This window comes from Chrysoperla carnea, chromosome 3, assembly GCF_905475395.1.
Source record: "Chrysoperla carnea chromosome 3, inChrCarn1.1, whole genome shotgun sequence".
Taxonomy (NCBI): domain Eukaryota; kingdom Metazoa; phylum Arthropoda; class Insecta; order Neuroptera; family Chrysopidae; genus Chrysoperla; species Chrysoperla carnea.
Window position 1 is genome coordinate 28,517,417 of NC_058339.1, and position 13,802 is coordinate 28,531,218.

Sequence of the window (13,802 nt, forward strand, 5' to 3'; positions counted from 1 at the left end):
AATATGTGTAAATGGGAAAAAGAAGTCTCATTCACTCCGAGTCATTACAAATATTAGGTTTCCAATGTTTTAGTTACATATATTTTATGATGATACTGTTCCCTAGAGTGAACTGTAACGATTACATGGTTATATTCATTATATTACATTTATATCATGATACTGTACAATAGAAAATATATCATGCGCCATGAATCAAACATTTTATAGATAAAAAGTTTTTGTGAGTCCCGAGATACCTCGTAATAAGCGACTTAACCAAAATACCGAGTAAAAATAACGAGATATCTTGTACTTGGTATTTTTAAGTTTAGATAATAAATCCCCGTGTTTAGAAATCTCGTATCGTGCTTTCGGCACAGTAATTTGACAACAGTCAGCTACTGCGAGATAATAGTTTTGTAGTCGAGTTGCTGCAAATTATACACAAAGTTTCGAAATAAAGTTCATATTTATAGTTTTTAATAAATATGAAGCTTTTGTCTCTTTAGTGGATCGCGTGCATTGAATGTATATATTGGAATGTATTGAGTTTTTCAGTAGTTTAGATTTTACTCAAAAATTAATTTCGCATTTTCGAAGAAAGTGCAAATATTATATTATCAAAGTGTCAAAGCAACGCACATGAGATAGAATGATAGAATAATACATTTTCAGATCAATATTCTCAGCGGTTAAATTAATTTTTAAAATTTGTTTGCAGTGAAAATTTATAACTTAACTCAAGACTTTTGTAGATTAATAGAAACCTTGACCTTGATTCAAGACATTTGTAGATTAATAGAAATAACAATAATAAAGATGTCATTGAATAAAAATCAGTGACCTTCAACTAGAACATTTTGAAACTACGATTAACTTAGCTGTTAGAATTATAACTTTCAATGCTTAGAGATTTCTATTTCATGGAAGAAAATGCTAAAAATGAAGTTGGTCTCACAATCAATGGAAAAAAAACACAATACATGATTGCGTCATCAAGCAAGACACAAACCCAGTAGTCTTGTAATTGATAACAAAATTTTCAAGGGAGTAACATCTTTCATTTACCTTGGAAATTTGATCGATAAAAATGCTCAATATTTCAAAGAACGAATACAAGCTAGATTCAGGATCCACTATGCAAATATAAATCTCCTTAAAAACAAGTTATTATTAAACCACAAAACAAAGATGCAAATTTATAATAATAATAATAATGGGGTTTAACCTCCGTTTCTCTGACATATACGCCTATAGCAGAGGCCATCCACATCATTATTTGTGAATCTTTATTTATTTAATTACAAATTATATTTACAATTACATTTTTGATGTGGGTGGAGTCGGTTACTACGTTCTTATCCAAGCGACGACAATGTGATCAATTCTGCACTCCCAACAAAGATGCAAATTTATACCTCATTTATTCGCCCAGTAGTGACATATGGCGGAGAACCATGGAGGCTGACCTAGGATGATATAAGGAAAGATTGAGAAGATTTAAAAGGAAGGTAACCAGGAAGATATTCGGCGGAGATAAATAACATTTTTCAAAATCAAGTCATTTGCCGTTTCATCAAAGCTTGCAGAATTGAATGGTTAGTTTGGTCACATACGACGACTCCCGAATGCCTATAAAAATACTAACCACAAAAAGAGGGAAACTCAATATGAGATAGGTGGACAATACCATGATCTCCGAATTGGGAGATCACATGTCACACGCTCGTGTTCTAAGACGAAAGCAGAATTCCATGAAGGTCAATTGTTGAGGAAGCCAAGACTCATCCAGGGCTGTAAGACCATTTGGTCAGTTCAGGGCCAATGCTAAGAGAAATTATTAAGTTAGTATTTACTTCGAACAATTGAAATCGCTTAAAAATAACGGTTTAAATTGCTTAAAAATAAAAGGTTTTCTTCATTTACAATAACTGTTCAATCATATATTATTAAATATTGATAAAAATGTACGTAGACAACAACTGATTGGTCTGACTATTCAAAACAAATTCCAAAAAAAAAAAAAAAACATAGATAATTAAAATATTTTAATGTAAACTGAGATTATGATGTGTCATTTGAATGATAACACAATAAAACATTCAAAGTATACATTTATTAACTTTCTGTATATAAAGTTTTTGTAACTGACACGAATTTAAGGATGTTCCAGCATGGTATTTGCAATTTCTATGTTAAAGCAATGGTACAATTTTTTTTCGACAGAATTTAACGAAAAATTAAATTTAAGAATTTAATAATGCTTACTATTAATTCCCAAAGTTTCAGAAATTTTGACCGTTTAAAATGGGAAATAATTATGCCAACGTCCCAATTTCGATCAATTTACGTCAAAATTAATATCTCGAAAGTGAAAATTAATTTCTAAATTTTTTTTTTAGAATTGTATTGTATAAACATTTTTTTCTACTTTTTCTTCAATATATAATAATATCATAAAAAATAGTTGGAGAGACCGGACATTTTACATGATTTAAATGGGACATGACCCTCAAAATCGCGAACTTTGTCTTTAAATATCTCGCGATCTAAACGGTCAAAAATTATGAAATTTTAGGAATTCATAAATTAAGCTATTATAAACCCGAGAAAAAAAATTCGGCCAAATCTGTCGAAAAGTGATTTCATGCTGGTACTACCTTAATGATGTTTTCTTCCTTCAATATCTCTTGAATCATATAAAAGAAGACTGCAGAATTATTATGGGGAAGGGCTTTCGGCTAAATAGCGTATTCCACTATTTTTGAAAAAGTACTTCAAAATGTTGATTTTGCTAAAAAAAAGCCACAAAAAATTTATTTCGGAAAAATACACACGCTTTCTTTCCAAAAACTTAAATTTTAAACCTTTTTTAAACTGTCAAAAACGCGGGCATCCAATTTAATGACGTAATATCGGTATCATTATACGAAAAAACACAAATAAGTTTGACAGATATATTCATAGACATCTGGTTATAATAAATATAAATAATTATTATCTATGTATATATTATACCCAGATGTCTGCACTGAACTAATTGATGGGTCTATGACTCATACCGCTATGACATCACAGCAGGGCTTACCCGCGTTTTAGGTCACGTGATATACAGTTTAAAAATTACGATTTTTCATTTTAATATCTTAAAAGACAAATGTGCTTTTATGACTCGAAATCAGAATATTTAAGTATATTTTTACATAAATTTTAACCTTTTTTCAAATTTCATGATTTATTTTTGACTAACGATAATACCCTATTAGCAAAAAACTTATTGATCCGATCTTTTAGGATCATACCAACCATATCCGTTTTGTATTATAACTTTATAATGGATATTTTTAAAACAAAAAGACGTATGACGCGAACACTTATTATCGTGCGCATCGATTAAACACTATTATTATTAAGTATTTTTTATAAAAAAAATGACGAACAAGACTGTCTGAGGTCTGAGTTACTTGTTAATTTCTTATTATCATTATTGTTATTCTACTACATACAGTCAAGTAATGTATGTTATTAAAACATTTTGTAAATGCCGTGTTCGTTCGATGTTGGTAGCAACCAAAGATATACTATTATTTTATCTATGGTAGCAACCAATACCGAGTGCATTATTAATTGCTATACATACAACTAACTGATGGCAGAGAAAAATTTGATGAGATATTTTCACATAGCCTCCATATACGAATGAGATTAAAATGAGTACTTGAGGAATAAAGTGATCTCAAAAATGGAAAAGAGATACATCCAATACGATCAATCTCTATCTCTATATATTATAAATGCGAAAGTAAGTATGTTTGCTTGTTTGTTTGTTTGTTACGCTTTCACGCTAAAACTAGCGAATGGTTTTTAATAAAACTGTACAGCAATATAGCTCATACCTCAGAATAACACATGAGATATAATTTATAAAGATATATTAATAAAAATTTATTTAAGTTTAATTTGACATTACCATAAATTACAGGTTTCTGTAAAAGTAGTCATTTGACATTATCAAAAATTACATATTTCTGTAAAAATAGTCAATATAAAATATTTCACGGCCATCTTTTCTGATATACTCAATGAATAATTATGACTACTATACATTTAAAGAAGTAGAAAACCATACATATATTTTACATGTATATAAAACAATACTTACCATTATTTCGAGTGTTATAGAAAGAAGATAAGCGAGAGCAATCTTTATTAATTTTTACCTTTAAACCCAGCGAAGCGCGTGGGTATCACTTTAGCCTTAAAAAAAAAACGCGTAGTCCAAGGATATCAATTTTTTCCAATATATGCAAAAGTATCAATATATGTCAAGATTCATTCTTAATTCTGTTATATTAGTCAACACCCATTTGCTTTGAAACTCTTTCTATCCTCATAAAATTTAATCTTTATAAAAATTTGGCCCGACACATAAACAAAAAGCTATATAATTTAAAGTATACTAATTTTAATGAAAAAATGTATTAATATCATATAATTTCTGACAGGAAGGAGAAAAACTTATACGGTATGTAAAATAAATTTTTGAAATTGTTTAAATAAATTTTATTGTGACCTTCTACTCAAATTAATAATAATTTCAAAAATACTAGAAACACAAGTAATTTGTTTTTGTATAAAAACGCAAATAAATAAATAAAAATTAAAACTGAAACATAAAATTCAAAAGCTATTAAGATTTTATTACATTTGGAAAAAATATTTATGGCTTTCAAATTATGTATTTGCCTTTAATATTTTTAAATTGACTGACTGCACGTCATCTAAAAAAAATTTCATTTCATAAATCAATTAATTACAAATAATTTTTTTAAAATATTTTATCTTAAAAGTGATTTATCTTTAAATGATATGCACATTTTTACTAACGCGATCTGTATGTAATGGAATTTTTCAATTAGATTTCAACGATAGAATAATACGGTTTGAAAATTTGGATTTATTTGATCAAATTTCTTGTAAACATCACTGTTTACCCACGAAGGCGCTAATTAGGTGAAAATTTTGTAGTATGTATTAATATGGGAATATCAGTTATGTGTGTGTATTTAAGAGTGGAAATCTTTCTTTATTTAATGACGATTGCGTCTATACATGGTATTTCAACAATTAACTCAGTCCATTGTTTGTTTTCACTTGTTGCAATTATAAGATAAATTAAATGTTAAACCGCATGGAGTGTTCGATATAATGCATGTAAAGAGTTTTAGATCTTATTATGAATAATTTTTTTTTTTGAGCCATATGTTAGCTTAAATGAAAAATAGAACGTTTAAGGTTAAGGTTGTAGATATGTTTGCGTACTGTTAAACAAAAACCAAATTATAATGCTTATAAAAAAATGTGTTTAAGAGGTTAGATAAAATATTGAAAGAAAATTAATATGTTTTCTTCTGGTACAAAATCCTAAAAAATAAACACTGATGAAATTGACCTTGAATAACTGAGGAGGGTCAGTATGGTGTCTGATTTATGCTGTTGCATCACTTAGTGAACTTGTCGTCAATATCAATTTAATGATATTGGAAAATGTCCGTTTGCATGTAAATTTTATAAATAGGTACCGAGTATTTAAAAAAATAAATATTAATTCTGTTTTACTTAAAATATTGCCGAAAAGCCATATTTTTTATAATATTATTAAGGTAAGAATTTAGTACCTACATAAAAATTTTTAATTTATTTTGGAAAATATTTATTGTTATTCATAATAAACTTCAGGGATCGAAATATTTGTATATTATCGTATTATATACCAACTTTGGTACCTTTTTTTGTTTATTCAGGTTATTCTTTTTGGGCTGCATTTAAAATTTTCAAAATTCCCGTATAGATCAAATAATATATTGCAGGTATACATGGTATTTCAACAATTAACTCAGTCAATTGTTTGCTTCCACTTGTTGTTATTTGAATTTGTTAAAGAGCCCACGTTTGTTAAAACAAAACAATTTAACAGTTTGACAAACATTTTGATATCATTTTATTTGATATTATTAATGTAGTTAACTTTGACATTTCAACCATTAAATTTTATTGAATATCTTCTTACTTGTTATCTACAAATTTTTTGTTTATTTTTTTTTATCAATTAAATATATTTAATTATAAAATCATTTTTTATTACTATTCGATCATGTGCTGGGCAGAATCTGATGAGACATAGCAACCTTTACAAATCACTTATATGCTTAATTACGGGACCAAGGCTCCACATTCTTAAAATCTATTAGAGCTAGGTTGATTTTGATTAAAAATTTGCAAAGTAAGACCCAATTTAAGTAGGATTATATACTTGGTTTATCAAAATTGGATAAAATTTGGATGTGATAGAGCAAAATTAAATATTTTGGATTCTGATGACGTCATAAAGTTAAAAAATTCGATCTTTTTGATAACACAGGCAAATTTGATCCGATCTTATTCGAATTTTTTTTGAAACTCACTTATTTTGGGCCATTCTTTTCCGCTGTGATGTCAATTTTTCGCTAGCTATCACTTATGTGCTTAATTTCGGGATCAAGACTCCACATTCTTGAAATCTATTAGAGCTAGTTTAATTTTGATCACAAATTAGAAAAGTATGACCCAAATTTAGTAGGATTACATATTCGGTTGATCAAAACTGGATAAAATTTGGATGTGATAGAGCAAAATTAAATTTTTTGAATTCTGATGACGTCATAAAGTTAAAAAATTCGATTTTTTTGACAACACAGGCAAATTTGATCCGATCTTATTCGAATTTTTTTTGAAACCCACTAATTTTGGGTCATTCTTTTCAGCTGTGATGCCAATTTTTCGCTAGCTATCACTTATGTGCTTAATTCCGGGACCAAGTTTCCACATTCTTGAAATCTATTTGAGATAGGTTAATTTTGATTACAAATTTGAAAAGTATGACCCAATTTAAGTAGGATTACATACTTGGTTTATCAAAATTGGATTAAATTTGGATGTGATAGAGCAAAATTAAATTTTTTGGATTCTGATGACGTCATAAAGTTAAAAAATTCGATTTCTTTGACAACACAGGCAAATTTGATCCGATCTTATTGGAATTTTCCGCTAGCTATTATTTATGTGCTTAATTCGCTCAGACGATAATTAACATGAGATCTGAGAGATTATTTACTTTTGCTCTCTAGATGTGTAATATATGATTTATTGTAAAAAATCGTGGGATGCTAGATTTCCATTATTGATCATAATTTATTACAAATATTGGTACAAGTAAAGTTAGTATAAAATATCAAAAAAGAATCTCACATTTTTTACGATAAAATGATTGTTTTCGTAATCATTCCATTTATTTTTACCGATGGAAATGATTTTCTACTTTTTAGTTTAGCTAGCGTCAAAAGCGCGTTTTTTAATTTTTTAACTATTATTTATTAATATAATGGAATGTTATCTGCGCTTCCACCATCAAATATTTTTTATTTAATCGTTAAGCCTGTAGATTCTGATCAGGATATTTGGACAAACTTTTAAATTATTATATTGTCATGGGTCCTTATTATAAGTGTACGAAATTTTAATTAAATACGACGTTTTTAGATTCGTGAAAATCATAATCAAAAATTCCGTTACTTAAATACCTAAATACATACCAATTTGATAAAAGCCTGTTAAAATAAAAAAAATTTGATAAAGGCTACGGAAAAAGTAATGTAGCCGCTTGAATATAATTATTTTAAACGTAATCATTTTTTAAACCCTGATATCAGATATATTTTATTATATTTACGTATAGTCCAAATTTTTTTGATTCATTCAAGGTTGATATGTTAATCAGGAATTTAATTTATAAACAAAAAAGTTAAATTTTTATAATAAAAAAATATGAAGCCCAGTTATCATAATAAACCAATTAAAAATTATTTTGTGGAATATCCATCAAAGAAAACATTATCAGCGAGAACTGGACATATCCGGCTAAACAGGAAACAATTATGATCATCTTAATTTAATTGTGTTCACTTATAATAAAGCCTGTTCCGAACGTTCTATGAATTGTGTAAAGTAAATTTGGTGACATTGTCTGGGTTTAGCATTACATGAATTAACAGACCTTTGTAATACATTATAAATAGTCCTAAAGCTGGAATACTACATTTTCTGGAATTACTTTTTATACCATGCATATATGGAATATGCAAGGTATACTAAGTTTAGTCCCAAGTTTGTAACGCTTAAAAATATTGATGTCACGCACAAAATTTTGCTATAGGTGTTCATAGAATCACCTAATTAGTCCATTTCCGGTTGTCCGTCCGTCCGTCCGTCCGTCTGTGGACACGATAACTCAAAAACGAAAAAAGATATCGAGCTGAAATTTTTACAGCGTACTCAGGGCGTAAAAAGTGAGGTCGAGTTCGTAAATTAGCATCATAAGTCAATTGTGTCTTGGGTAGGTAGGAACCATCTTGTAAACCGTTAGAGATAGAACAAAATTTTAAATGTAAAAAATGTTCCTTATCAAAAAATAAACAACTTTTGCTTGAAACATTTTTTCGTAAACATCACTGTTTACCCGTGAGGACGCCAATTAGGCGGAAATTTTATAGTACCATACTTGAAAATCAGTTATGTATGTGTCACATGTATGTATGTGTTATGTGATAAAGAAATCAACACTGACTATGCATGGTATTTCAATAATTAATTCAGTCAATTGTTTGTTTTCACTTGTTCATATCTAAACTATTGTCCAGGAAAATGAGGTAACTTGAAAACACTGAGCAAGGATGATCTTGAGCGAGTTGTATTACTTAAGTTATGGGCCTGGCAAGTTTTTAATTGCCGGATAAAAATTAATGAACATTTACTTTTTTGCTTATTTTAATAAAAAGATATCGACTCAGAGTTATAGAAAGTTTCTATCTCTAACGGTTTTCGAATAATTGGCCATTTTTTTAAAAAAATGTTGGACATCTCTTTTACAAATGGTTGGAAAGCAAAAACTTACGTTACAAAAATCCAATACAATAATAATTAAAAAAAGAAAAAAAAATGTTTAAAAAACCTGATTTTTTACTCATCAATTATAGGTTGTTTTAGTTAGTAGAATAAGGACCCGATATTTAGTTTGTTATTTTAATTTTTAATTAAGTATCAAATATGTTAAAAAAATTTAAATTATTAAGCTAATTAATGAATGATATACTCATATAGTCAACAGAACCGAGTCCTAAAAACTTACTGATTACATGAATGTTGAATCTTTGCAAACTTGTTCTTTACATCCTTCTGAGCAGCGTCTTATAAACTTCAAAAGAAAATTTTTAATTGCAAACTTATAACCCAAAATGAAAGAGAGCCGTTTCCTATTATTCTAACAAAAAGATAACCGAATAACAAAATAAAAAATCGTATTGTCCGACCTTCAATCAAACGGCAATTGACTTAAAAACTGCCATTTTCAGTTAAAAAAAGATTTCTCATTTGTTATTTTGATTATTTTTTGTGTTAGATGTAAAGATCTGTTAATTAACATCTCTATTTCTTGAAATATCAATATTATATCTATAAATCGAAATATTTAATATCGATATATAGTTGTCATACCCAACTATTTTTCTCTCTACGGAAACTTATAATTCAAAAGAGATTATGGCTCTTGTAATATCGTTGTATATGAATGAATATTTTTTAAATATTACGAATAAACTTATATTTTACAAAGTCTTAAACAAGTTTCACTATATAATGAAAAATAAAAATATCATCTTTTTTCTAAGTATAAAAGAAACCTCAAGAAAATGTTTTTCTATTAAAATATTACTTGTAATATTTAGAATATAACACATTTGTTGTTATTTTTGACCTCTATGTATGGATTGCAAGTTCTTATCATGATATAGATGGCAGCCAACTAGTTTATTTAGCCGTTCAATTAACAGCCTAGCCTTTTTACTATGCGGCAGCGTTCAACTTGCTCCCTAAGCGATATTAAGTCATTCAATCAAACAGCTGGGCAAATGACTTGGATCGATAACGTTTAATTACTTGCCTGACCTAGTAATTTAAATTTAGTTTCACTTTCTGTCACCTGGTGTGGAAATCTAAACACTGTGAATATGAAAACACACTGGGAAAAAAAGGTAAAAAAATGAGACCATCTTTTCACCCAGCAACCTATATTGGTCCTTATTGAGAGACACCTCAAGAGCATAAATGAAATCGAAAAATAAAATTTTTCTATACAAAGAACAATTTTTCGTTGTGTTTATTTGTACAGAGGTTTTGTGGCGTTATATTAAATTATTTTTTTCAAAAAAAGGCAAAGTTTTTAGAACGAGCACAGCACAATAACAACAACAAACAACAAAGTATCATGTTTACATCTTTTTTTTAAAGGTTATACTTACCAACGATATATATTTATTATTCAATGATCGTTTTCTTTTGAAAGATATTGAATTTTCTTAGGAATTAAGAAGGAGATTGTTACTTCAAATAATATCTTTATTTTTTTGAGCTTAACACCGATTTATTATTTTTTCAAGACATAATTATTTTTAATGAGCTAGAGTTTTCGTTGAAGAATCAAGTGTTTATTTTTCTTAATATACAGTGGACAGTGTTTTTCGTTCGCGAAAGAACACGCAATTTTGAAACTAGAAAGTCGGTAAAAAACAAAAATGTGTAAAATTAAATCAGCTAGAACTTTAAGTTGAACTTTCTTTTTATTTGAAGCATAGCTTTTTTTTATTTGTAAAAAATTGATTCACACCCCCCCCCCCCAAGAGGATTCAGCCCGCCCATGTGCGATCGACTTTCAGGTACAAAGGTTTTACAACTTAATTTTCCTCTTAGATATTTAGTTTCAGTGTACATCATCATTATTTTATATATTCATTTTTTTTTTTTTATTTGTCTATTATTACAGTTAAAGATGTTTCAAATAAAGGGAAATGAAAGAAATTGCTCGCACTTCGGTAAAAACCTCATGGAATCTGTTTCTAAGGTGTCAAATATCATTAGTAACGCATGAGTTAGTGGTGCAAATGTTCGTATTTGTTAATGAACAATAAATTGTTTATTCAATGGAACGGTTTATCAAAAAAAAAATATTTAAATTAAAGTTATAGCTTTAATAAATTATTGAAAAAAAACCCTTGTTGTGTCCAACTAATTAAGCACGTGTGAGCACGGTAGTGGGGACAGAAATAAAAAAAAAATATATTTTCAATTTTGATGGTGAATTATGTTATAACTTGACAATTTAAGTAAAAATAAGCGATGAAAAGTAAGAATACAATTTTTCGATATTTGGAGTAATTTTCAACATATCGAAAATAGAGAATATTCACGTTTTTTTTTTTATATTTTTAATTCATTGTTTACACCGTTATAACAAAGTAATAAATATAAATACTGCTTAAAAATGCTGTATTTAAGTGTAAAAAAAACATTAAAAATACATAATAATTTTGAGATATTTAAACACAGTTTTTTTGGCGCTCTCTGTTGAGGACGTATAAGTACGTGATCTGTCAATTGGTGACAGTTCAATGTATAATTTACACTTTAAAAAAATGAATTTACAACACAGAATTTACACTCGTTATGATTAAGTTTTCTAATAAAAAGCCGTAGAATAGTATAATTTAATGAAATACCATATAAAATGTAAGTAATTAACATCATACAGTATGTCAACAAATTTTACAAGCCCGTACTATGATGTCACGTGAGTATAAAAATTTGAATTTCCGTTTTAGAAAGTTTTAAATGCCCTCAATGAATTTGAACTTTTATTAATTAATTTTAAGTTATTAAAAAGATATTAATTACTAAAATAATGGTTTAGTTGAAATGTCCAATCATTAAAGTTACGGAAGAAATATATTTGAACCAAATTTAAATTTCATGAATATTGAAAATTTTGTATAATTATTTAGCTTTCGATATTTCGAAAATCAAGGTAAATATTGAAAAGTTTTATTTTTATTTTTCGTCTACATTCATGAAGTTATAAGAAAATTCATCATTAAGAAGAAATTGAAACAGACCTAAAAATTGATAAAAAGTCTCAAAGACCAAACAGTCCTTCAACAAAAATAATATTATTATGTTATTGAACAAAAAGCTCTCACCTTGACGCAGTTTGTGGCGGTATATTATGGTGGTGTACTTGTTGTTGTTGTTGTTGCTGCTGCTGCTGCTGATGCTGATGATGCTGTTGTTGTTGTTGTTGTGGTTGTGGCACTGTTGCTGTTGCTGTTGTAGTTGAGGCAGGAGAAACATTTTGTTGATTACAGTATAAATTTGGTACATGATAACTTGAATTATTATTAACATTATTGATCGATCCAGCCGATGATAAATTAGATGAAGACGATGGTGATGATGCAATCGTTGAATATCCACTCCAATCACAGTGCGTTGGTGGTGATGCACCCCCTTCACTCATCATACATCCATTCTTATCACTCGCAGGTGATAAATCATGATATCGTATTGATCCATTACAATTCAATATATTATCATTTGAATTTAATTGTTGAGTATCATAGTAATTTTGATATTGTTGTTGAGTTAACGATTGTTGTAATGTTGATGTATACTGGATTTGGTGCATTCGTGACGTCATCGATGTTTGTTGTAATATTGGTGATGGATTAGTATTTGGTATTATTGTTGGAGATCCGGTTGGTTCTAATAATGTGTTTACATCTAATGTGGTAGCCGTATGATGATAATAATCTGGAAAATGTGTCGTTGGATGATGATGGTACATGGTCGGCGTACCATGATGATATGATGACATGTGATTTGACGGTTGTTGATCAATTGTTTGATTCATATTGAACATGATTTTAGAAACAATTGTTTTTATGATGATTTTGTTTAGTTAATTTATTACGAATAGGTAAATTTAAAGTTAAACAAGATGTTTATTATAAGTTGATATTGCACTCATTGTTTTGAAATAGTTTCACTTATGAATGTATATATGTAACTCTGGCCATGTTTAGTTTTTAGATTTTTTTTGTTTAGTCTTTATGAATTTTTAACTAAAACAAATAGTGTAATCGATTATTTATCAGAATATATTTTTTGCTGGAATTCGTGTTTATAATTTATTAAAAAAATTTAGGTGAAACTACAGGCGATTTCATATACAGGGCTTATTTTTATATATTTTTCAATCAACTAGCATAACTAGCGTTGAATCAACAGAATAGCCATTTTATTGAACTAGTTTTAACTAGCGATCTGAATATATTCAGCCATGAAATCAAACAGCCAGGCAATCGATTTGGATAGATAACGTTTAACTACTTGCGCAGTCTAGTCATTTAAATTTAGTTCCACTTTCTGCCATCTGTCGCAAGCAAGAATATTGTTGAGTATAATGTCAAAAATAATGTAAATCTATCGCTGTGACTGACTTTGCAATTCTAATTATTCGTTAATAGCTTATACTATTATTGCTAAGTCCGTCCGCTTAGCCCATTAAACACAAACTTTACTCCTATTTTTAGGTCAATTAGACCTATGTCCCATTTGCTCGCTTTAAGGATTGAGTTGCAAAATATTATTTCTTATTAATACATATTTTTCAATTACTGTACCTATTGGACATAATATTTTACAATTTACGATAAAAGATAAAATATAAATATAAGTTCCGATTTTCGATTTATAAAGAAACATTCCATACATATTGCTTGTGAGAAGAATAATTAGAATTCTCTTTTGTAAATATTATAAACATGAAATAAGAAAACTTTAGTAACTACATTGCGATTTTAGCAAACATTGATCCATATTCTTACATATAATTATTT

General features: G+C 28.2%; 1 protein-coding gene across 1 annotated transcript in view; it reads right to left on the minus strand.

The window, feature by feature from the left end:
- The window catches only part of LOC123294805 (hypoxia-inducible factor 1-alpha-like), a 39,387-nt gene extending 26,445 nt beyond the window's left edge, over window positions 1–12,942 (minus strand). Inside the window, exon 1 of the mRNA XM_044875959.1 lies at window positions 12,105–12,942. Coding sequence (XP_044731894.1) covers window positions 12,105–12,823 — 719 coding nt within the window. The 5' untranslated portion in view covers window positions 12,824–12,942. The remainder of the gene's footprint in view (window positions 1–12,104) is intronic.
- Between the last annotated feature and the right edge of the window lie 860 nt (window positions 12,943–13,802).